The 25,925-nt window shown below is 39.3% G+C and overlaps 1 protein-coding gene across 16 annotated transcripts in view; it reads right to left on the reverse strand.

Annotated features, from left to right (window-relative positions):
- Window positions 1-25,925, reverse strand: part of SYTL2 (synaptotagmin like 2) — a 122,472-nt gene that overhangs the window by 23,912 nt on the left and 72,635 nt on the right. For 2 of the 16 annotated variants that reach the window (XM_033206443.1, XM_033206444.1), the window contains 7 exons: window positions 19,592-19,673; window positions 18,534-18,648; window positions 15,964-16,767; window positions 6,432-10,364; window positions 3,498-3,599; window positions 1,427-1,480; window positions 121-168 (listed from right to left, as the gene is read on the reverse strand). In XM_033206443.1, the coding sequence (XP_033062334.1) occupies window positions 121-168; window positions 1,427-1,480; window positions 3,498-3,599; window positions 6,432-10,364; window positions 15,964-16,767; window positions 18,534-18,648; window positions 19,592-19,673 (5,138 nt within the window). Of the gene's footprint in view, window positions 1-120; window positions 169-1,426; window positions 1,481-3,497; window positions 3,600-6,431; window positions 10,365-15,963; window positions 16,768-18,533; window positions 18,649-19,591; window positions 19,674-25,925 lie in introns of those variants that run through there. The other 14 variants (XM_033206457.1, XM_033206452.1, XM_033206456.1 and 11 more) reach the window with 11 other exon arrangements.

Genomic DNA, 25,925 nt, shown 5'->3' on the forward strand with positions numbered 1-25,925 from the left:
TGCAGGAGTTTAGTGCCAATAATAAATGCTGTGTTATTAATGGGGTTAGTTATTTCACTATATTTAATACTATGTAAAGTGGAATGTTTAGTCATTTGTGAGAAAGATCCTGCTACTCACTTCTTGGTATGCATTCATTTGTATCTGGCTCCTGATCTGCTTTCTCATCTACTCAGGAGGGCAACATTGAGAATAAATACCATTTTAACAGAAGGATTAAAGAGACATGAAAGTAAAGCTCAAATGTCAGTTTCACAACTGAGACAGCAGAATACATCTGACAGGTTTTCATCTTGATTTCATTCATTCCTCAGTGTGACTCTTCTTCATTAGCCTCTTTAAGGTCTCCTGTTCAACTAAAAATCTGGGATCCAACACAGGAGATATGGAGCATCCTTCCTGTAATTCACTAGACCACAGCATGGAAAATGGGAAGGAGCACTGAACTAGGAGTAATGAAGCTGAGATTCTATTTCCTGCCCTCCCAATGACTGACTAGCTATAGGATCTTAGAAAAGTCACTTAATTTCTCTGAGTTTTTCTTATCAGCAAAATGAAGATAAAAATCCCTGCCCCATCAACTCCAGTGAGGTTGTTGTAAATATAAAATGAGAAAGACAAAACTATTACATAAAAGTAAAGAATGACCTTTAAGGAGCTCTGTTGCTGCATTTATATGGGAAAGTTCAGTGAGTACACATTTTTATGATTATAGTGAAGGCAATTTAACAACAAATAAATAAAATCCAGCAAGCAAATACAAATTATACATTTGCATAAATTCTTCACTATAAAAATCAGACTCATTTCTGTCTCTCCCTCAAGCAAGGCACCATTATACTATTCATCTTATAACAAAGCCAAGTAATACCTGATCTATTGACAAGTTTCAAGATCTTCTGGCTCCATTATATTCAGAATCAACTTCACCCTCTGTCTATATTTAGTTATTTATATAAGCAGAGGCAAGATTTCCCACCCTTGTTCCAGGACTCTTTCCTTTGAACTTAAGATTTTACCAGTTGTGCCCCGAGAGATCTAAATGCTGGGACTTGAGAATCAAACAGAAGAATAACTTAACCCAGGAATTCACTCCACTCTTCCTGCCTTTACAATGAGTTCTGCAAGTCAGAGTAGCAAAAATCAGCTCATATCCAAAGCAATACAATTTTCTATTTATAGAAATCCTTGCTTCACAAGGGTCTCTGATGAGATCCTCATGACAGTATCAGCAGCAGAAGCCTTAAGAATACAAACTATATTAAATATACCAAATCAGAACTGTTTTATAGTAACTTAGGTACTATTCACCACATAGTGGCAAATGACGTTCTTCTATTTACCCAACAGCTGCGTCCCAGAGACTGCCCAAAGCACCCCAGAAGTTAATACACAGACAGACATGCAAATACATAAAGGTATTTACCATCTTCAGCACTACGCACTAATTCTTCTGGCTGATTATCTACTTTCGCTTGATCTGTTCAGAAGAAATTAACAAATGGTTAACATGGCTGACCCTTGGAGAGAAAAGAACAATGAGATTGTCCCTGGAAGCCCCCGGAGTTGGAAGCAATTAGTCAAGATGCAATGAGGGGTGCAACCAAGATGTCTTCCCCAAAATACTTTCTCTTTAGATTAGCTACTTGAGCCAGTGCCATAGCAGGAGCTCCCATTTCAGCCCGGATGCAGCTCACATCACTGCTGCACACAGACTCCCAAGGGTTAGAGGGTTAGTTCAGAGCAAGCAATCGGCCAGCAGCAGGAGAAAACACGGGGCTGCAACAGCCTCTCTATTCTTCTGTAAAGGGTATGATGCTAGCCATGACTAACACCTTCCCAAACCCATGGTCATTAACAAATATTTGTGTGTGTGCATCATCATTCGCGTATGCCTCTGGGAGGCTTGCCTGGGAAGTCAACTGAAGAGATGTAACTGGGGACCAGCTGCTAAGTGGAATCTTGGCAGGCTAGTGTGAGAGTGGGTATCGGTATTTGGAAGGAAGCGTGCAGGAATACCCGTCAGCTGATGGTGATTTTTTTTTTAACCCTATACATTCCTGAGTACTTTAAAGCTGCACCATGGAAATAGCCCCATGTTTCACAGGCAAGAGGGTTGCTAAATTGGACAATTGTTCTGAGTTTTGTTTTGTTTTGTTTTTTTGTTTTTTTCTTTTTCTCAGGGCCCATCACCAACATAAGGAAGAACAATCACGGCTGTCCAACAAAGGATTCGACTCGCCTTCTCTGGAAGCATTCAGGCAGATATGGGGGTTGGCCGCCTGTTGAGGAGGCTTTAGAGGGAATTCCTGCACTGGGGGGGAGGTTAAAACGAGTGATTTTTAAGATCCCTTCTAACCCTGAGATTCCAAGATCCTTGGGATAGTTAGGACTACATTCCAAATTGAGAATACTGTCTTCAAATCCCTGGGAATCTGTGAATTTTAGGAAATGTTTGGTGGAGTGGCTTTTTCTTTTCTTTTTTTCCTTCTTAAATTCTGACTTTTTATTCTTAATTACAAATGCACAAAAAATATTCTAAACATAACAATGGCCAATTATCAATCATATGAGTTTAGCAGTGGTTAACTTTTCACTTGACAATTTTTCTTATGACCATCTGCAATCCTAGAGGTGGATTTTAGCTTGAAAATAGCAAGAACAAAACCCCAAGAAGTCATGGTTTTAGTCCATTTGTCTAGCACACAACTCTCTTGATATATTATGCTTTCTGTTAGTACTCAAGAAATCCTTCACCATTAAAGCAGCTGCCAGTGAGGAATAGTGTACCTAAAGTCTTTCATGTTAAGTAGTTTTGGGCTTATAGTTCCAGTATCTAAAAGAAATATGAACAGAATAGAAGGGATAAAAGAGAAAGGAAAGTCAATGAAGCCAGGGACTAATTCAACTCCGTATCATGCAAAATTCACTGGACATCCAACGCCGTCATATATAATGTGGTCCCTTCATAAATGTTCTTGATAACAGCCTGTTAATTTTGAGTCCCAGATCTTCTGTGTAATACTAAACAAGTCATTTCACATTTCTGAGCTTCATTTTCCTCATCCTTAAATTTGGATAACAATAATCACCTCTCATAGGGTTGCTTGTGCTGGTCGAATAATACATGTAAAATTATTAGGTACATTTTGGCAAATGATGTTCAATAAATGTTAGTTATGACTATTTTCACTAATCCTACTAGCTACCACAATCCTTTCAAACTTAGTGTACTTGAGAGACACTTAAACTGGGATTCTTCAATTAAAGGAAACCTAGTGTTTTAGTAACCAAATGTAATATATTATTTTATAAGCAAAGTTCCAGCCACTTTAGGTTGAGCCTCTTCAGCGCACTTTGGAAAGGTTATTTTCATCTGTTAATGGCCCCCATTACGGGTTGTAGTGCACAACAGCATGCAGTGAGGCTACAGGAGAGCACATAGGCATTTTTAAGCTTAGATGCGGCATGAACAGTGAGGCAAACTTTATTCTCACTTGATGAAACTGATGAAATGTCTTCTAGACTTTTGGAAGGCATTTTCCTAGCGGCACTCCTTTCCAAAGTTTTCAAAACAGGACTGGGTTCTTCTTCTGAACCTGTTATAAAACAAAATCGATGAACACTGCACAATACCAAAAAAAAAAACCCTCTAACATATGGACATAGAAATGGTAGGTTGAAAAGAGACATTATGCTATGAGTTTCTCTACTTTAAGAAGCACTTATTTCACAGAAAAAAATAAAATTTCTCCACTAATATGCTCTTAAAAATAATTTACTGGTCAAGAAATATTTGCAAATGTAAACCATATAGAAACAAGATTACTACATTAATAGAAATGTGATCTCTCAGTTGTTTACTCTTATTTTAGACATATGATTTGTCCTATGCCAGACATTGACTCTTCCCATTTAACATTCTAGCTTTTGAAGACAGCCATGAAATACTTCTAGGAGCATTAATAAAATTAATTCAAAACTGTGGAAGGCAGGATTCAGATGTTTAACATCTGTGTATAATTGGGTACACATATGAGTGCATGCTCCAGATCAAAGGTTGTAGACTTTCTGGGTTTCATGATCTAGTATAATTTCCAATGAAATGTTAGGAAATAACACGGGAGGGAGGCCTCTATCATTTACTAATGCCATTATTTTATAAAAAGAATGGCTCCATCATGAATAAGCCTAAGTACTGACATTTATTACTGTTGTATTCTCAGTGCCTAGAACAGTGGCTGGAAATAAACACTTCAAAATATTTGCTGAATCAATGAGTGATTCGATTAAGGAATCCATCAATTTAAGAACCACTTCTCTAGACAATAATTTCCTGAAATACATTCCAGTTCTGCCTGGTACATTCCATGGCAAATGGATTCTAGACGAATTAGATTTGGATGTTCTCTGTTCAAATTTGAAAAGTTCCTTACTGCAGACCTTCTCTGTGCATAATGGCCCATCATTTCCAAAAGTATTTGACTACTGAACCTTTCATTTTTCCCAAAGGAGCATATTGAGGTATTGCTTAGTTAAGAGCTCAGTCACAAGTCAAATGTGTTAGCTTGCTCCCCAAAGTTACAGTACCCTTATAGTAGGTTTCTCTTCATTTTTCAACCCACCCCTACTGCAATTTGTTTTAAAATAGTAACTTAGGTTAGAGTATATAAACCTAAATTAAAATCATGACTATATCATTTTATACTTCTTAATTGGCTTGTAATTCTAAAATGTCTCCTCTGGACTCTGTTTAGGTAATTTTTTTTTCTTTTCTTTTTTGAGATGAAGTCTCACTCTGTAGCCCAGGCTGGAGTGCAGTGGCGTGATCTTGGCTCATTGCAAGCTCCGCCTCCCGGGTTCACACTATTCTCCTGCCTCAGCCTCCCAAGTAGCTGGGACTACAGCTGCTGCCACCATGCCTGGCTAATTTTTTGTATTTTTTAGTAGAGATGGGGTTTCACTGTGTTAGCCAGGATGGTCTCGATCTCCTGACGTCATGATCTGCCCGCCTCAGCCTCCCAAAAGTGCTGGGATTACAGGTATGAGCCACCGTGCCCGGCCTAGGTGACTATTTAACATTGCTTTTTTAGATAGGCTTTTTACTATTCAGTCAGTTAGGCTGGGATACACATTAGATGATAGTCTCTAACATAACTGCAAATTTGCAGGCGCTCCTCCTCCTGTGGCTCAGTTTATGCTAGCAACTCATGGGCAGTTTAATAAGAGCCTACTTCAACAAGTTTAATATGCTGGCTTTATTCTTGCATATGTCTGGTTTTAGAGACTGATATTTCAATTTCTTTTTTTTTATTAACAACAAAATTTGTTAGAGGGGCTTCAACTTGACTGAATAGGATTAAAGGTGGATTCTTTGGTCGGTATTCAAGAAGAAACCCTATAGCTACTTATAAAATAATCCACACCTCCAAGTAAGCGACTCAGTAAAGCTTATCTATTTTCACTGGAACTAAAGGGAGCTAAACAAATGACAAATTCTACTAAACTACAAGGAAGGCAATCAACACCAGTTGTGCAACTTTGGTTAAAATGTCCCAGCCAGAAAACATTCTCTATCATTTCATCATTTTAATCAGGTAGCTTCTCATTCCTATTTGCTCTGGGGTTTCTCTGCTAAAATGTCCACATGTTGATTAAAGAGGAAACTGAGACAAGCCCTATGTTTTACAGCCTGGCCACCAAAACCAGTGCTCCCGCATCCATGTAGATGAATGTGGAGATCGATTCAGATCATCAACTTAGGCTGGAGCAAAAGAAATGTACCTGGCCAGGCAATGCCCTTAGGTGGCATCAGGTGAGTCATCTGGCCAAAGTCATACTCTAGAAAGGGAAGATTGTACAGATAATTGAAAATGAGAGGGAGAAAGTGGCAACAAAAACACCACGGCACAAGGTATCTGAGGGAAGGAAAGTTCCAGCCTTGTATTTTGTCCCTGGTATTTAGCCACCACTGTGGTAAGATATTGCTCCTAACTGGGAAATTTGTGCCCATCTGTGGCACTTTCTTGCCACAAATCTTACAGACTTCTATAAAGATTGCCAATTAAGGAAGAAATTCTAAATATTTCCAGGAGGAAAACTAGTTTAAATGTAGTAAAGATACTTTCTAAACTAAAAGAGTTATTTAAAAAGTATTTTTTGAAACCTAAAAATTCTATAGGTAGATTAATGACAAGTCAACTCAGACTCTGAAACAGCCTTATAGGAAAGCTGTTTTATGTAATGCATTTGATTAAAAAATATAAATAATTTTTTTAATTAAGAAAGGCTCAGGAACACAGAAGTGGTAAGAAGAATTTAGCACCATTTAAGAATATCAAATTAATCCCAATTTAAAAAAATATATCATCCTTTACATCAGCATTCCATAAAGCAGACTCATTGTGAGTTAAAAATTTTTAAATGCTCACTGGAAGGATTTCTCCGGCTCTCTGTATTAGAACTGGTGTTTCCATCTGAAAACTCGGACTCAGAGAAACCTTCTTTTTCTTCCTCTTTCTCTTGTTTCTTATATGGCGATGCTAGAATCAATTCAACTTTATTTGTTTTTGTAGAGTTTTCTTTGTTCATCAGGAGAGGAATGGGTTGCCTATTTCTGGACACACTAATTGCTTCAGAAGCCCCTCCAAAGCCAGGTTCCTGAAAAGTCCCTTGTTGCCCTGCAACCCCACTTTCACTGTCCCTGTCCTCTGGGGGGTTTACAGTTTTAATGGTCCCTATTTCATGAGCCACATAAAGTTGTGGGGTTCTAGGGATCTCAACTCCACTTTTGGAACCACAAAAATCTACCAATAAATCAGTCACATGTGCGTCTCCTCCCAACATTTTATCACATTGGTTGACTTGAGATTCCAAACTACTACTTTTAGCCTTCATTTCAGAGGTCTGTGAGACTGCCCTGTAAAAATGGGGCACTGCCCCTAAGAACCTGGTCTGCTCTGACTGTGAGGACTCCTTCTTGTGCATTTCTTCTCTCACTGACACCTGGGGCTGATAAGGAGGAGCTTCAGTTATTTCTTTAAGAAGTTTCTCAAAACCAGCATCAAAAGCACTCTCAGTTATTAATGGAGCCTCGGCTTTTTCTACTGTTTCTTTTAATTCCTCAGGATGGAATTCAGAAGTGGCTTGCCTGGGCTCCTTTGTACTACCTATTAACTTTGATGCAGAAAGATTCCCTGTATTGCTTTCATATTTTAAGGGGAAGGTTTCAGTTGCTTCCTTCAGTAGTTTTTCTAAGCCAGCAATGAATTCGAGGGACTCTGATTTGGGTTGAATAATTGTTTCCCTCACAATTTCTTCCACTTCCTGAGGTAGGCCTTTGCCATACTGAGCAACAGTGGAACCAAATGAGCTAAGTGTCTGGTCTGATAGAAACATTTGAGCAGCTAAATAAGATCCAAGTTCATGAGTTTTATCAGGAACTACATTGGAGGAATAAAAATCCTTCCTGTCTGGAACTATGGTGTCCATCATAGTCCATGGTGATATCACTCCTGGGGGATTTAGGGGTCTACCTACTGCCTGTACTGCTTCAGGAAATTCTGGGTTCACTTCTCCAGGACGTACTTCCCTTCCAGCTGGATAACTTAACCATACTTCTCTATGCAGCTTCTGTAATGCAGCATTTACATCATTCAATACAGGTCTGGGTGGAAGAATGACTTTCTCTACAGTCTCTGAAATTTCCGTTTGAGAAGGGTGTGCCCTAGCCTGGGGAACAAGATGAGCATCTTGGGGAAAAAGCATATCTTGGGGAGGGTTGGCCACATCCCCAAAAGAACCCTTTCTGGAAAGCTGGGAAGTTGGATCCAATGGATAAGAATCTTCTGCAGCCATCTGAATCAAATTCTCTGTGTTTAGCTGGCACTCACCACTTTCAGCTTTCTTGGGGAGAGCTGTATTTCCAAAAGTTTCATCTCTCGCTGGAAAAGGAGCTAGTATTTCTCTCTTATCAACTGAAGTACTGTGACTCTGTTCTATCCCTTTTCCAAAAAATCTTCCCTCTTCCGGCTTAGAGTTGGTTCCAGTGATAACGGGCGCCAACTTGGTTTGCAAGGGAGAGGGTGAAGTTCCAGTTGCTTCCTTCAGGAGTTTGTCTAGACTAGCAGTCAAAGAGTTCCGTTTAACCTTTGGAGGAACTACTGTTTTGTCAACATGCTCATTAATGATCTTCTCAGGTCCTTTAACTTCTTCCTCAGTATCAGCAAAATCTGTTTTTTGACGCCATGTCCTATTTTCAGAAACACTTGGTTCAAGCACTTGTTTTCCATGAACTTTTCCACCACAGGGTTGAACTGCTGGTGTTGAGGCTTCTGAAAGCAGTTTCTGCAAGCTGTCATTAAAAGTGTCTTTGTAGTCTTTAGACAAAACATTGGTTTTTACTATGGATTCTTGAATCTCTTGGTCTGAGTAATCCTTTTCTTCCTTAAACACTGGAGTAACAATCCCTTCCATATTCTTTTCCACGTTTTCCTTTGATGACTCATTTCCTCGCAACTGATGAGTATACTTTCTAAGTGGACTCAAAGGAAATGTGGTTTCATCTGGTAGCACCTGGAGTATGCCCTTTGAATTTAATTTCTCCATTTCCTCTCTTGCCATAACTTTTTTTGGGCTTAGAAGCACCTCTGCTTCATGGGTATTTTTACCTGATAATTTAATGTCACTTAATTCCTTGTGTTTCTGCCTATTAAAAGGCGCAGAATTTTTTTGGCTTGCTGTGGTAATATTCTTGTCATTATTCTTACTGTTTAAATTAGCTTCTAAGTCCCAAAACTTTCTCAAATTCTCAAACTGAGAGGGATTATAGACCTGTTCAGCATTGGGTTCATCCATTCTTTCTTTTAGGGACATAACTTTAAAGTTGGCATTTGATTCACGAACTAGAGGTCTGTCTTTCTCCAAAGCAACATGTCGTTCACTCCCAGCATTTGAGGGACGTTGCAGTGCTGGCAAAGTAATGTTTCTTCTAGAAGGCAAACTGTCTGCCATTGGTGATCTTTTTATAGGCTCATTTTTCTTATTCTGAAACAGAGACACTTTATCTGATTCCTCAGCTGAAAGATAGTTTCTGGATGGACCTGATATTTGTGGCTTGGTCTCTTTAGATTTATTTGAGGAATAAGAATTGGAGAGCTGGGATGCTTGATCATCCTCATCTTGGACCACTCGTTTGGGAATGACCTGATTATATTCACTCTGGTCTGTAGATAAACTGTTCATGGATGATACACCCTGTGACTTCTGCACAGGCTGATATGCTTTAGCAGAAGGTTGTTCCTGGCTACATGAAGATGTGGGTTCTTTATGAGTTATCTTAGCAGCAGCTTTCTCCCCTTCCCAAAAGGATATTCTGTCACTCACTCTTTTGTATTTCTCTCTCTGCACTTGGTTCTTGGGAACCTCACCAGCTTCTTGCTGGAAATGGACCTCAGGCTTCTTCCAAGGAGAGCTGTTGTTGGCAACCCCAGGTGTTGACTTAATATTCTCTGGCTCTAAGGAAGCTTTCAGGATATAGGTATTTCCTCCTTTGCTCTTTCTCTCTGCTTTCATGTTATCTTTCAAATCTGGTTCTTTGACAATTGTTGAAGAGTCAAAATTCACTTCTGAGTGTCCTCTATTTTCTTCACGAGCGTGAAACTTGGGTTCTTCTTCACCCAAGTTGCCAATACTATTAGTGTTGCATGGAACTTGGTTTTCTGCATCAGATTCCTTGGGAATACTGTAGGAATAGTTCCTTTTTGGAGGAGATACCCCGTTCCCTTTTCCTATGCTTTTTGAATCTTGGCTATAGTCCATATTTTTACTCCTTTGACTTGGGGTGCCATAGCTTCCAAATGGCAATATACATGGGCCTTCCTTTAGGGCGCCTTGTTGGGACAAATTCATGAATTTGGATTGGATATTCACATTAGCATCTTGGCAACTTTCAGAAACCAGCATATCTCCCTCTACTTGGAATGTTGAATCACATCTCACAGGCTTTGATTCAATTTTGCTGGATGATAGGGTCTTCGAGCCATTTTCTTTTAAAGTAGTGTCATCTGTCACCAAGTCAATAGCAACCTGTGATTTTGAGTCTGTTTTTTCTTTGGACTCTATTCCTCGGGGATGTTGGAGGAATGACTTATTGTCATCTGAATAAGAACTTCGGTTAAACCAGTCTAGAACTTTAAATATGGAATCATCAGTTGACTTCTTTATCTCAGTGGCATACAGACTAGAACGTGAAGATGTCTTAGCTTTCAGAGCCGAGAGAGGAGGGGGCTTACCTTGCTGATGGTCTCTAGAACTGCCACCTGGCACCTGAGACGGCTCAGGCTCAACACAATGAGACAGTTCATCTGCAACATAGAAATACTTTTCTAAATAAGAAAAGAGCATGCTTAAAGAACTGTTAATCATTCACATCATCTTCTTTATAAAAGCACTTTGTATTTGCACTTTCTATACCACTAGCTGTTTATAACAGCATTTTTCAGGGGTTAAAATGTAAGTTGTCCTAATTGAGGTATTCAACCAAAGGCGTCCTATGATAGTAAAGGAAAGGAATTGCAGAAACCAGGAAGTACAGGGTACAGACCTAACTGAAAAATTTCTTTGAAGTTCCTGGTTTATTTTAAAAATACATGTTAATTTTGCATTCTGTTTCATGTTACATTTTATTTTATTATTATTTGTTGACATGGAGTCTCACTCTGCTGCCTAGGCCAGAGTGCAGTGGCAGGATCTCGGCTCACTGCAACCTCCTCCTCCCAGGTTCAAGCGATTCTTCTGCCTCAGCCTCCCAAATAACTGGGATTACTGACACGCACCACCAGTTCCAGCTAATTTTTGTATTTTTAGTAGAGACGGGGTTTCACCATATTGGCCAGGTTGGTCTCGAACTCCTGACCTCGTGATCCGCCCACCTCAGCTTCCCAAAGTGCTGGGATTACAGTCGTGAGCCACCACACCCAGCTCCATGTTACATTTTAAATGTTAATTTTCTCTTACTCTTAAATCTTTGTATAAAACTAACACTCCAGGAAGATACGCCATGCCGATTTTATGACTTCACCCATCCCCTGGCACATATCATAAACTCTGGAGGAGGCCTAAATCCAGGTTTGAGAAGCACAGACTTAAGTGATTTCAGGAGTTAGAAAAAGAACTTTTAAATAAGACTAAACAAGGAATTTTATCCACAATATTTAAATGGGACAATGAGGATATTTCCATTCCTGGGCCTTATTCCTTATGTATTGAATGAGAAGAATTTCTGGAGATTGGGCACAATAATCTTTACTAACAGCTATTCTAGTGACTGTTTTGCATACTGGAGTTTAAGAACTGTGTTTTCAAACCAACAAAGATCAAAAAGACAAAGAAGGGCATTACATAATGGTAAAGGAATCAACGCAACAAGGAGTGCTAACTATCCTAAATCTGTATGCACCCGATACAGGAGCACCCAGATTCATAAAGCAAGTTCTTAGAGACCTACAAAGAGACTTAGACTCCCACACAATAATAGTGGGAGACTTTAACACCCAACTGTGATACAGAAAATTAACAAGGATATTCAGGATTTGAACTAAGCTCTGGACCAAGTGGACCTAATAGACATCTACAGAACTCTCCACCCCAAATCAACAGAATACACATTCTTCTCGGCACCACATCGCACTTATTCTAAAATTGACCACATAATTGGAAGTAAAACAGTCCTCAGCAAATGCAAAAGAATGGAAATCATAACAAACAGTCTCTCAGGCCACAGTGCAATCAAATTAGAACTCAGGATTAAGAAACTCACTCTAAGCCGCACAACTAAATGGAGACTGAACAACTTGCTCCTGAATGACTAATGGGTAAACAACAAAATGAAGGCAGAAATAAATAAGTTCTTTGAAACCAATGAGAATAAAGACACAGCATTCCCAAATCTCTGGGACACAGCTAACGCGGTGTTTAGAGGGAAATTTATAGCAGTAAATGCCCACAGGAGAAAGCGGGAAAGATCTAAAATCGACACCCTAACATCACAATTAGAATAACTGGAAAAGCAAGAGCAAACAAATTCAAAAGCTAGCAGAAGACAAGAAATAACTAAAATGAGAGCAGAACTGAAGGAGATAGAGACATGAAAAACCCTTCAAAAAATCAATGAATCCAGGAGCAGGTTCAGGTTTTTTGAAAAGATCAACAAAATAGATAGACCATTAGCCAGACTAATAAGAAAAGACAGAAGAATCAAATAGACACAATAAAAAATGATAAAGGGGATATCACCACTGGTCCCACAGAAATACAAACCACCATCAGAGAATACTATAAACACCTCTATGCAAATAAACTAGAAAATGTAGAAGAAATGGATACATTCCTGGACACGCACACCCTCCCAAGACTAAACCAGGAAGACATTGAATCCCTGAATAGACCAATAACAAGTTCAGAAATGAAGGCAGCAATTAATAGCCTACCAACCAAAAAAAGCCCAGGACCAGATGGATTCACAGCCGAATTCTACCAGAGGTATTAAGAGAAGCTGGTACCATTCCTTCCAAAACTATCCCACAAAATAGAAAAGGAGGGACTCCTCCCTAATTCATTTTGTGACGCCAACATCAACCTGATACCAAAACCTGGCAGAGACAACACAAAAAAAAGAAAATTTCAGACCAATATCCCTGATGAACATTGATGCAAAAATTCTCAATAAAATACTGGGAAACTGAATCCAGCAGCACATCAAAAAGCTTATCCACCATGATCAAGTGGGCTTCATCCCTGGGATGCAAGGCTGCTTCAACATTCGCAAATCAATAAATGTAATCCATTACATAAACAGAACCAATAACAAAAATCACATGATTATCTCAATAGATGCAGAAAAGGCCTTCGAAAAAATTCAACAGCCCTTCTTGCTAAAAACTCTCAATAAACTAGGTATCAGTGGAATGTATCTCAAAATAATAAAAGCTATTTATGACAAACCCCTAGCCAATATCACACTGAATGGGCAAAAGCTGGAAGCATTCTCTTTGAAAGCTGGCACAAGACAAGGATGCCCTCTCTCACCACTCCTATTCAACACAGTATTAGAAGTTCTGGCCAGGACAGTCAGGCAAGAGAAAGAAATAAACCGTATTCAAAGAGGAAGAGGGGATGTCAAATTGTCCCTTTTTGCAGATGACATGATTGTATATTTAGAAAACCTCATCGTTTCAGCCCAAAATCTCCTTAAGCTGATAAGCAACTTCAGCAAAGTCTCAGGATACAAAATCAATGTGCACAAAACACAAGCATTCCTATATACCAATAATAGAAAGCCAAATCATGAGTGAACTCCCATTCACAATTGCTACAAAGAGAATAAAATACTTAAGAATACAATTTACAAGGGATGTGAAGGAGCTCTTCAAGAAGAACTACAAACCACTGCTCAAGATATTAAGAGAGGACACAAACAAATGGAAAAACATTCCATGCCCGTGGATAGGAAGAATCAATATCATGAAAACGGCCATACTGCCCAAAGTAATTTATAGATTCAATGCTATCCCCATCAACCTACCACTGACTTTCACCACAGAATTAGAAAAAACTTTAAATTTCATATGGAACCAAAAAATTGGTTGCATAGCCAACACATTCCTACGCAAAAAGAACAAAGCTGGAGGCATCATGCTACCTGACTTCAAACTATACTACAAGGCTACTGTAACCAAAACAGCATGGTACTGGTACCAAAACAGAGATATAGACCAATGGGACAGAAAAGAGGTCTCAGAAATAATGCCACACATCTACAACAATCTGACCTTTGACAAACCTGACAAAAACAAGAAATGGGGAAAGGATTCCCTATTTAATAAATGGTGTTGGGAAAACTGGCTAGCTATATGCAGAAAACTGAAACTGGATCCCTTCCTTAAACCTTATACAAAAATTAACTCAACATGGATTAAAGACTTAAACATAAGGCCTAAAACCACAAAAACCCTAGAAGAAAACCTAGGCAGTACCACTTAGGATATAGGCACAGGCAAAGACTTCATGACTAAAACACCAAAAGCAATGGCAACAAAAGTCAAAATTGACAAACAGGATCTAATTAAACTAAAGTGCTTCTGCACAGCAAAAGAAACTATCATCAGAGTGAACAGGCAACCTACAGAATGGGAGAAAATTTTTGCAATCTATCCATCTGACAAAGGGCTAATATTCAGAATCTACAAGGAATTTAAACAAATTTACAAGAAAAAAAACAACCCCATCGAAAAGTAGGCGAAGGACATGAACAGACACTTCTCAAAAGAAGACATTTATGTGGCCAACAAACATGAGAAAAAGCTCATTATCACTGATCATTACAGAAATGCCAATCAAAACCACAATGAGATACCATCTCACGCCAGTTAGAATGTCAATCATTAAAAAGTCAGAAAACAACCAATGCTGGAGAGGACATGGAGAAATAGGAACGCTTTTACATTGTTGGTGGGAGTGTAAATTAGTTCAGCCATTGTGGAAGACAGTGTGGTGATTCCTCAAGGATCTAGAACCAGAAATACCATTTCACCAAGCAATCCCATTACTGGGTATATACCTAAAGTATTATAAATCATTCTACTATAAAGACACATGCACATGTGTGTTTACTGCAGCACTGTTCACAATAGTAGAGACTTGGAACCAACCCAAATGTCTATCAATGTTAGACTGGAAAAAGAAAATGTGGTACATATACAGCATGGAATACTATGCCGCCACAGAAAAGGATGAGTTCATGTTCTTTGCAGGGACATGGATGAAGCTGGAAACCATCATTCTCAGCAAACTATCACAAGATCAGAAAACCAAACACCACATGTTCTCACTCATAAGTGGAAGTTCAACAATAACACACGGACACAAGGAGGGAAACATCACACACCAGGGCCTGTTGGGATGTGGCGGGCTAGGGGAGGGACTGCATTAGGAGAAATACCTAATGTAGGTGATGGGTTGATGGGTGCAGCAAACCACCATGGCACGCGTATACCTTGTAACAAACCTGCACGTTCTTCACATGTATCCCAGAACTTAAAGTATATTTTTTTAAAAATTTAAAAAAAAACAAACTTGATTGTTGCTATTGTGAATTATCCTGACTATAAAGAAACTATCATAGGGTCGGATGCAGGCTTATTGAAGATGGCAGAGGGTACACAGCATGGCTTTTTCTATTGTTTCTGTTTTTCTAAAAAAACATAAGAAATTATGATCATAAAACATTATGATTACTTCATGATCATATAGATGTAAAAGTAATTTGAGTCATCCCCTGAGAGTGGCAAGACCTTCAAGACAAGGCTAGTTAGCAGGGAAAAGCAGTACCCTCCTTGCCCCTCAACTCATACCAGCTGAAAAAGAAAGTGCCTTTAGAGCTTTTAAAGCCTAAGAACAAATGGCTGGAGGCCTGAGCAGGCCAAAGTCTGACACTTTTGCATAGTAAGGCCTCAAAGTCTAGTTTCCCATCCTTTGACACTAAGAAAGTGAAGTTTCTCTTGAGATTACAAAAGAAACCAAAGTTTGCTAAAATTGTAATTAATAAATTTGCATTAGGTGAGTAATAATATATTTACCCTGTACCAAGGTATTAGCTAATGAAAGTAATTCTTTCTTGCTCTATTCCACCTTGATTTAACTAAAAACATTGTCATTTGTTTAAATAATTGATATGGTTATATATATATTAGGGTAAAGCATAATGGGCCAGAAACTGTGCTATCCTGGTTACTTTTAGTTATTGGTGATTGAAAAATAAACAAGAGGTATAAACATTTCCAGTGGCATCTGTCTGAACTGTAGATGGAATGCCTAGAAGGTTAAATTGGGCTTCTATAGGACTAGCTGGCCTGGGCATTCCAAGCCCACTGAGTTTTTATAATCTAGTAGTGACAACTCTCTTACCAGCAGGGCTTCTGGGTAATACAGATTCAAGTCTTGTTAATTCTGATGATTTATCTTTGTGTTCATTGATGGTTGGTGAATTCTCCATGGACTGTGGTCTTGCAGCTAAAACTTCTGAATGAGAATGGAGCCCATTAATTGGAAAAGAACCAGAAGTCACTGGCTGATGTGTTTCACTTTTTGATACATTTGGGCTTGAGGCTGATTGATGAAAAAGCAAAGACCTTCCATATTGAGAAGGCTTAGGGTCACTCTGAAACTCTTCTGTGTCCCCTGCATCTTCTGTTCCATTTTTCAACCTGTCAGATTCTAAAACACTAAATTCTTCTACTTCCCGGCCATGGATTAGCCCAGGACTCTGTGGAAGCTCATCCTTCACTGCAGAGAATCTCACATGCTTTAATGGCTCCAGGGAGTTTGGGGAAGAGCTGTCTTCTAAAGAATGCTCCTTCTCAGAAATTCTCTCATGGATGGTTAGGCCAGGTGACACAATTTTGCTTTTGGGTTCAAAGTTGTGATTATAACGAAGGGTTTCTGAGTCTGTGCTACTGGAACTGGAGTTGCGCTTGAGGATCCCTCTCGGAGCCCCTCTCGCTTTCAGGGAGTCTGTCCTTTGTCTAGGAAAAGACTGGTTATCATCTTTGTTTAAATCAGTTGATTTGTAGATCATCTTCCTGGCTTTGGGGATTGGAGCTTTGATTTGGGACCCATTTGAAAAGCCTGGCATAGTCTGCTTTGATTTCTCTAACTTTTGGATTGAAGTATCTGTGATAGTTGACTTTTCTTTTGACTCTGACAATTCATCTGAAAATTAAAACACAGTAAGTGATACATCATATGGAGAGTAATACATAATTTAAAATACCTGTCATAAACTTAACCTACACTTAGTAAAACTATTAAAATATTAAAGATAGTAAAGTAGGTAGCATAAGTACAGGCCTAATGTGAAAAGCCTTTAAAAATTCATGTATTGGAGCACAGAGGACTTTTAAGGCACTGAAACTACTCTATGATACTACAATGGTGGCCACACACTATTACACATTTGTCAAAACCCACAGAATGTACAACGCTAAGAGTGAACGCCGATGTAAACGATGTACTTTGGGTGACAGTGATGTCTCAGTGTGGTTCATCAGTTGTAACAAATGCACCATTCTCATGGGGAATGTTGATAATGAGGGAGGTTATGCCTGTGTAGGGAGAGGGTGTATATGGAAAATGTCTGTATCTTTTGCTCAATATTGTGAACCTAAAACTGCTCTAAAAAATAACATCTATTTGAAAAATCATGTATAAACTTCATTGCACTGTACCTTTAAGATTACTGTGCTTTATATGGTTTGTGATATTTTATACTCAATACAGAAAGTATTTTTAGGAATGAAAAGAAAATTTCTCAAAAGAGGCTTAAAGAAAAACATAGAAGTCACTTAAATTCACCTGCAGAAATCAGAAAAGGAAATTCAATTAAAATAAAAATAAAACCCCATTACCTAAAACAAAATTTATTTTTGTCAAAAAGTTAAAAACAGGCCAAGCGCAGTGGTTCACACCTGTAATCCCAGTACATTGGGAAGCCAAGATGGGTGGATCACTTGAGTCCAGGAGTTTGAGACCAGCCTGGCCAAAAGGGTGAAACCTCATCTCTTCTAAAAATACAAAAATTAGGCAGGCATGATAGTGCAAGCCTGTAGTCCCAGCTACTCAGGAGGCTGAGGCACAAGAAGCCCTTGAACCGGGGAGGCAGAGGTTGCAGTGAGCGGAGATTGCACCACTGCACTCCAGCCTGGGCAACAGAGTGGGACTCCACTGCCAAAAAAAAAAAAAAAAAAAAAAGTTAAAAACAAACATCTAATATGTTCCAGTGATTTTTTTTCTATAAAATATTTTATGTAATACAACACATGCCCAATGGAAAGTATGTTAATATTCAAACATGCTAGTTGAAAACCCCAACTCCACTATTTGTTAATTTTCTACCCCTAACCACTCTTTAATGCTTGTGGAATCTTCTTCAAGTTGCTTTTGAGGAGATTTGAAATGTTTAGCATTTCCTTTTAATGGTATGTAAAAATGATAATATTCCATAGCAGGCTGACTTACATCAATTAAGCCACAAACACGATCAAACGCTGGTGGGCTGTTGGGCTGAGAATTACAGATTAGAGGATCATAACATTGTCAACAGGATTTTTCTTCTTGAGGCAAGCCCTTTTAAACAGAACTTTGTGGGCACACAGTAGGCATCCAAAAAATACTGTTAAGTGGAAGACTGAATGTCTTGGGTCGAAAAATCTCCCAATTTACTGATGAGGGAATCCAAGACACGATGGGGGTCACATAACAAGTTGCAGCTCTGAGACTGGAATGTGTGAGCTATCAGTTTCTAAAATTTCTGCTTCCTCTCCCTCAGGAAGGAAACCAACAAGCATAGTAAAATAAGAAAACCATCAGGACTTTTCACTTTCTCTTGGAAGTTATTTGAGTGAAAGGAACTCTGAGAATTTCCCTTTGTCCACAGATAACAAAGATAAAAATATCAAGTTCATAAAAATAATATTTACCCTCTTTTGAAGTCTGAAATAAACCAGTTCTTCCATTTTTTGACTGTTCATTTTTAGTTTGTTGTGACGAGTGACCTTCTGGCAACTTGGAGCTATTAAATGGATTCTTCCTCTGCTGGGGACAAATATTGTTTATTAAACTTATTTTAAATGTCATGACAGCAACTCAGTGTTGGCAAGTGCCTATTATCTTCAATTTTGATAGTTTTATCCCATAAACTCCATTATTTGGCATGTTTGAAAAACAGTTGTCCTGATTAATCTGCTTAGCACAGAATTACAACATATGCCATATAAAAATTATATAAAATATATGCAAACCCAGAGTCCTACAAACTTAGCTCAGAATCAGGCACTTAAATCCAAATCCCACATTTTACAGGTGAAAAAACTTGGCCCTGGATATAGCAAAGACCAGATCAAGGTCAAAGGAAACTTGGGTCTGTAATCAGGTCAGAGTCCCACCAGTGCTGCTTCTACCATGCCAGACTCTCAGTCTGCTAGATCACAGCTGTACAAAATACAACTGTAACTGTAATTGACCTTTCCTAAAGATTTTGAAGACATTTTGGGTATCTTGAAGTGCTTCACAGTCATTATTATTATTGTCAATTCTAATGATAAAAATGGTATCAATAGAGGTTTTAAAAATTAATATAGGACTCAATAACAATATTTACTGTCTACAGTTTTATAAATTAGCAATTCTCTCCCAGAAGCAGATCTCTAACAGAGATTTAGGAAGCTATGCATAGGAATATAGGAATAAGGACTGACATGGAACTAACAAGCCTTATTCCAAATGCTAAAAAGCAGCAGCAGCACCAAATAGCTTTAGACTTTTTACCCCTAGGGCAAGAAATATGGGTCTTCAGCAATGCAGTGACCAATCCACCTTTTCCACCATGAGAGTGACTTCTTAAACTAAATAGTAAAAATTACCTGTGTTTGGTACCAAAAAACTGTTCTACAAAATTCTCTTTGTGGTGCTTTGACACAATGAGGAAAAATGGCATTCCTAACAAATACGAGATTTTCAAAATCTGGGCTCAATCTACCTTCTCTGGAGACACATTTGGTTTCTTTGTATTTTCCTGGGACATATCAATCACAGTGGAAGCTGGATTTACCACACTGGAACTGCAAAAGAAACAATAATTCAGAGAATAAAACCTCACCTTTTGAGGAATCATAAATTACGTCTCTGAAGAGGAAAGCTATCAGCAGGCTAGGAGAAGAAGCTGGTGCGGAGGAATAAGAAGGATTCTCTAGAGAATGATTCCCTATCCCAGGGACAGGACAGCGCCAGAGTGAGGGTAAGGCAAGACTGAGTGGACACAAGTGAGGTGGGCAGGCTCCCTCCAGAACCACCACGCCCTTGGCTATTGAGTGAAAAGAGCAAAAGAGGGTCATGGAGGCCCTGGCTGTGGAGAGGAACAACCTGCTCAGACTTCCTGCTCCAGTGGCCTTGCCTCAGGCACAGGAGGGTGAAGTCGCTATTGGCTGAAGCCTTCGTGTCCTGTTACACCACCAGTTCTCTCAGTGGCATCACAGAGTCAGGAGCTGGGAAAATACCTTAGTTTGTGGAGGTTGGGGGAAGATTCCTGCTTTTCCCCACGAAGCAAGGAACCAAAGTCCTGGAGAGGAGAGGAGCAATTTGCCCCCAAGGCCACAGAACCTCAACCAAGATTATTGTCACTAAAACCATGGGCTAGATGTTCCTGCAGCCTCATTTCTTTTCTTTATCTCTGTACTTCAATTGCTATTTTTACACAATTACTCCCAAGGAAAGGTTGAGCTCTTGAGGAAGTCATTCTTCCTTTCATTACTCTCCTCATTGTTCCAGAAAGGCATTATAGCAGATGAGCAGAAGGATATAAAATACAACCTGATTACATAGAGGCAAGAAAGGGGGAAACAGAGGATGGGAGGGAAAGGGGAGGGAACAGAATAGGAATGTATAATGGAGCCAGAATTAAGGCTAATAGACACATTACAGGAGTCCTCCATTCCTGTAATAGGTGTGCACAAACTTGAATCAAGCTATCTAGCAACAGAAGTGAAAAAAGAAACCTAGTCACTGATATAATTCAGTCTCTATACAATAAAAACAACCAATAGCTCAGAACCAGAAAGCAATTTCTATTGAGTGTCATTTTTAGAAGCCAGTGGGTGATATGAGGAACAACATCCCTATCGCTGATGCTATGCTCAGTTTCTCAGAGTGTTCTGCATAATCTTCCTTAGTAAATAAAGCAGTCACATAATCAGAAGACCTGAGTCAAGTGCTGATGGTTGGGGGTCTTTATGGCACACCCATCTTTTCCCACCATCTTACTCCATTCCCCTTCCCACTCACCAAGCCCAAAGGATAAGCAAAATGTCTATATCCTTCTCCCTCTGCTCCCTGGAATTCCAGTTCCTGTGCCTCCAGGCCACCAGCCTCAACAGCCCATATTGCATATCAGTCCCTACCTCCTAGAGATGTGATCTCTCCCTTACTGAGCTGTATCTAGCTATGTATTTCATGTCTACTATGTAACCTGTTCTGTGTATACATATCTTACCCTTGCATAGTAAAGTGGGAGATCCCTCAAGAGTATCTCAAACATCTTTCTATCCCCTGCAGTGCCTTGCACAGTGCCTGGTACATAACTGGTGAATGGCTAAATAAATGAAGGCCAATTGAGCCAGTGTCAGGAGAAGTAGCCACAGATAGTAGGCAGGAGGCTGGCTTTTTTTTTTAATCCACAATATTTGCCAAACTACAGTGAGGCAGATTATTTAGGTATTAAACAAAATGCCTGTTTGTGCTATTCAGAAAGAAAAAGAGAGGAAAAAACAAAACAGTCAGAACACATGGTCAGACACTAAAATACTAGAAACACACAGGATATATTGGGTTACCTTGTGGTTGGGATAGGGACAAATTGGGATGAGGGTGAGATACTCAAAGTTTACAGTCTGCTTAACAGGAAAAAGTTAAGAGTCTTATTGCCTCAAATTTTGTCTGAAAATGCAGCTACTTCCTAGTAGCTTTGTTTCTCTCAAGGGATACTATAATATTTTGCTTGTCTGTCTTTTATTGGGCAATCAGTACCGCAACCATCTTATTCTCAGTTGATCTTTGCATCATCTCTATGAGTTATCTATCATTCTCTCCATCTCACTTATGAAAAAACTGAGGTTCACAGAGGTTAAGTAACCTGCTTGATGTCACAAAATTGGGAAAAGAGAGCTGGGGATTTGAACTCAGGTGTGTCTGACTCCAAAGACAATCATGGTAATAGTTAGGCTATACTGCCTCTGGTTTCTTGCATTAAAGCAGTGGTTTGTGGCAACAGGACTGGAGGCAAGTCTGGGAGATTCTTCCCTCCTGGGGACTCCCACATCTGTCTCTTCTTTTCTACCTCTACTGACACCTCCTTTATTTGTGTCAACCCTATTGGCCTGACATCTGGCTTCCTGACTCCCAAGTTCCACTCTCCTACACCATTCTACATTCTACCACTATGCTGGGATGGTCCAAAATGCAACTTTAATGGTGTCTTTCTTCTGTTCCTTACCTTTGCAGGATCCTCAAGACCTGTGGAATGAAGTCTGAACTCCTCAGCAAGGTACTGGAGACCATCCACCATCTGCCCCAATACACTTTCCTATTCTTCCTTTCTGTTGACCCTTCATGCCAAACAAAATGGTCAATCTACTTACTGCCTGAGAAACTCACCTGACTTTGCTATTTCCACTTAACCTATTCCCCAGTCCCTCCCTGTGTTTTCTTTTTGCTTTCTTTGTCTACCCAAATCGTCCCTATCCTCTTCATGCGCAGTCCAAATCTTACCTCTTGTATCAACCAGGCTAGGAGTATGTCTCTCTTGCCTCAGTTATTGCAGCACATTTTATTGGCACTTTGAATTAGGAATTTCCTTTCTTCCTGGCACTATTTGCTATCATTTGGTCATATTTTCATAAATAGGTGCATTATTTTTCCTAAGAGAATCTAGAATAGAGCCAGATACTGTGTCTTCTGTTTCTTAGAATTCCTCTCAGAGGGTAGTAGACTGTGTCCTGAATATAAAAGATACTCAATACATTCCATATGATAAGATTTTTAAACTATGAAGCAAGCCAAATTCCACACCCTGTGTTCTGTAACTTTCTTCCCTCAGGCACTCTTCAAAAAAGGACCTGCAACATTAGAAGCAGCACTAAGACAGAATTAGTTTACTTTGTTAAGGGTGCCCCTCCTAAAAGCATCTTCATTCTAATACAAGTCTTTGAAATCTTAACTAAAAAGAATAAATAACATCAGGTACTGTGGAAGGGCCACTGGGGGAAGAAGTTTTACAGCTCTCTTAAAATTATACCACACAGGCAGCTGCCTGCTATATCCAGCCACAAAGTGCTTCTATGCATGTGCAGTCATTTAAAAAAGTTTTTTTTAACCTTCACCAGTCATTCTCTCTAAAACAGTTAAAAATAATAGCAGATATGCCTTTTTCTGAGGTTTTCTTTTTTGGTTCAAATGTTGTTTACAGAACCAGAAACAAATTCTACAAGTGTTGTTGACTTGTTTTTTGTTGTTTTAATCTCTCCCTTTGTACTGTGAGTTCCTTGAGGGCTCAAGCTGTGTCTCATCCCCAGCACCCAGAACTGTGCTGGATGTGTTGGCACTTAATGAAGCATGAACAAATGAGCAAACAAATGAAGAGAAGGCTCAGGGATGGAGTGAGGGAAGCAAATTAGAAAATATCTTATGTGAAGCCCTTCAAGTCAGTATTTCTTTAAGTAAAATATTATTTGTGAGTATACACAGTTCTCCAGTGTTCCCACAATTCAGGCTACAGAGTTATTGAACGCAGATATAAAAGTATGAGGCATTTTTACGTCACAGTGAAACTATTCTTACTTCAACTGATATGAGTAAATCTGAGATCTTACAGGATTAAGAAGAATTATTTTAAGAGCTCAATATAAATGACTTTGTAGGCCAGGCCTCCAAGAAATGAAATCTTTACATTACTAGATTTGCTATCAATCCCAGGAAAAAGTATGATGCATTATCTCAGATTGACTCATCTCTACCCTGCCTTTGGGAGCAAGCTAGGTACCTTACACTCATCTTAATACTAGGGGTAAACGCAATAGTTAATCCTTCTGGGAGAGGGAAATTAATATCTACTAAAGACTTTCAGGAAAAAGAGTATTGTGCTGGAAAACTAAGAGCTAAAGATGTGTCTGTAATTGATTGGTTCTTTTCAACAGAGGGTAAGAAGGAGACTGGTGTCAGAAGCATCCCTAAGGCACAGGCAATGAAGCACAAAGACTTACCAAATAGTGTTTTAATTCTACCAAAAACAAAGTTAGGTGGAAATGCATAGTTTTGCTTGCAAGGAAGTTTATCATTTTCTTGCCATTTTACAGGTAAGTGCCCAGAAGAAAGCCTGTCAATGCCATGGACTGAAATACCACAGTGAAGGGTTTATCTTGTTCTCCCTGAACTCATTTGGGAGACATTCTCTAGAGATGTTTGATTACTAGACGTTACAAACCTGTGCAGCAGCCAAGCGCCCTTACAAGCCAAGGAGGAGGTGTGGCCACACAGAGGTTTATAGGCTACCTCCTGCTGTCTAGTTCTCCATCTTGAATGCTCTTCTGTCACAGCTATGCAAATCTGACACGGCCCTCAAATTCTCCTCTATTTTTCTATAATCTCCAGGGCTCATGGGGACACTTCTGAAGTGAGAGCTTCTTAGTAAAACCAGAACAGGCCTACTTTGATAGTCAGAAAACATTACATCTCATTTATGGACAGGGTTCTGACCTTCATGGGATGAGTTTTCATTCTGTACTCCCTACCTAGGCTCAGCCATGTCCTGTGGATTACTGTGTACATATTCAACAGTTATTTTCTGTTGTTGGGGGCGCAAAATGTGCTATCAGCATATGGTTCATGGACCAGTGCCCATCCATGAACTGTTTGTCACTGGTTCATAATGAGATAAGTACAGAAATGGAGGCTATGTGCTGAAGAACTATTTATAGCAAACATGATCAATGGGCTTATCTTTGCATGCCACTGTTGTTTTCTGTATTTCATTTTTCTAGTATTCATTCTCACTATATTTTACAAAAGATATCAATCTGTGATGATTAGAAATAAAAACTTTAAAATGAAACAAAACTAGTCCTTTACTACAAAGGGTTTATGAAGTGCTGGTCCAACCAACAATGCCCACCTGAAAAGTCTGTAACCAGAACTAGAAATGTGAGCATTCAGCGTTTTCCTTTTGCTACTCCAGAACAAGCCTTATTTTCTTCTCCTCTGCTCATAAACCTCTCTGCTTCCTTGTGCTCCAGGTGCAAACAAAGGTGAGTTCAGAAAGAATGCAGGCAGCTGCCAATGCTTGACTACATGCTGGGTATCCACAGTGTTTTACTTCTTCATGTGTGAAGTAAAATTCTGTGACCCCACAGAATTGTGCCCACAACAGAAAGAAAGATGTTGCAACAGAGCATATTAGCAAAACTCCAGAAACTACAATAACCAGCCTATTACCTTACACTCCCCAACTTCTGACTCCTGGCTAAGAAAATATTGACAGGTACTGAGTCATTCTATTAAAGTCCACTTAGTCTAAAAGTACAGGCCCCAAAATACACTTAACACACCCAGTTCACAAACGTTAAAGTATAGGTAAGAAACATTGCAGGAACTTGATACTGAGTAAGGTAGTAGTTTCTAATATTTAAAGAAGGAAGTAAAAAATAGCTCATTCTAACTTTCTGGATAATTACCACCCATGGCATGTGTTACAGGATTGGCCTTTAATGAGCAAAGCATCCTGAATATGTCTAACATCTTTATTCTTGCCTTCTCAACCATACTTCATCCATGTAATAATAACAATTTTCATGCCACGGGAAAATGGCCAATTTTCTTTCTTCCTGAGAAATGCTGAGTGATTCCCATGCCCTGTTTCATTTAATCTCATTATATCCTGGTGAGGCAATTCTGTTCTGATTTACAGATGAGACCTGAAAGACTTGCCTGAAGTCACACAAGGCATGCAGAAAATAATGGAGATGCTAATCTTGAATGCTATGTTACTAGCCTCAAGTTGAGGAAGAGTGGGAGAATACCCACCAGCCCTATGGTTCATGAAGAAAAAGTTAGGCTATGAGGGCAATGGCACCTCTGTCCCTCAGGCCCATTAAGATAGAATAAGTTCCTAGAAGGATGGAAAGTCTGACCCAGATAAAATGGGGCAATGAGCTATTTGTCTCTGATGCTCCCAAATCATCTCCTTTCCCCTTCTGTGGCACCTGCTCCCTCCTCACTCAGTCGGTCGGTGTTCTAGTGCTCCCCAGTCCCCATCAAAGCCAACTCTT

Source organism: Trachypithecus francoisi, unplaced genomic scaffold (genome assembly GCF_009764315.1).
Source record: "Trachypithecus francoisi isolate TF-2019V2 unplaced genomic scaffold, Tfra_2.0 Lachesis_group8, whole genome shotgun sequence".
In the NCBI taxonomy this organism is placed as follows: domain Eukaryota; kingdom Metazoa; phylum Chordata; class Mammalia; order Primates; family Cercopithecidae; genus Trachypithecus; species Trachypithecus francoisi.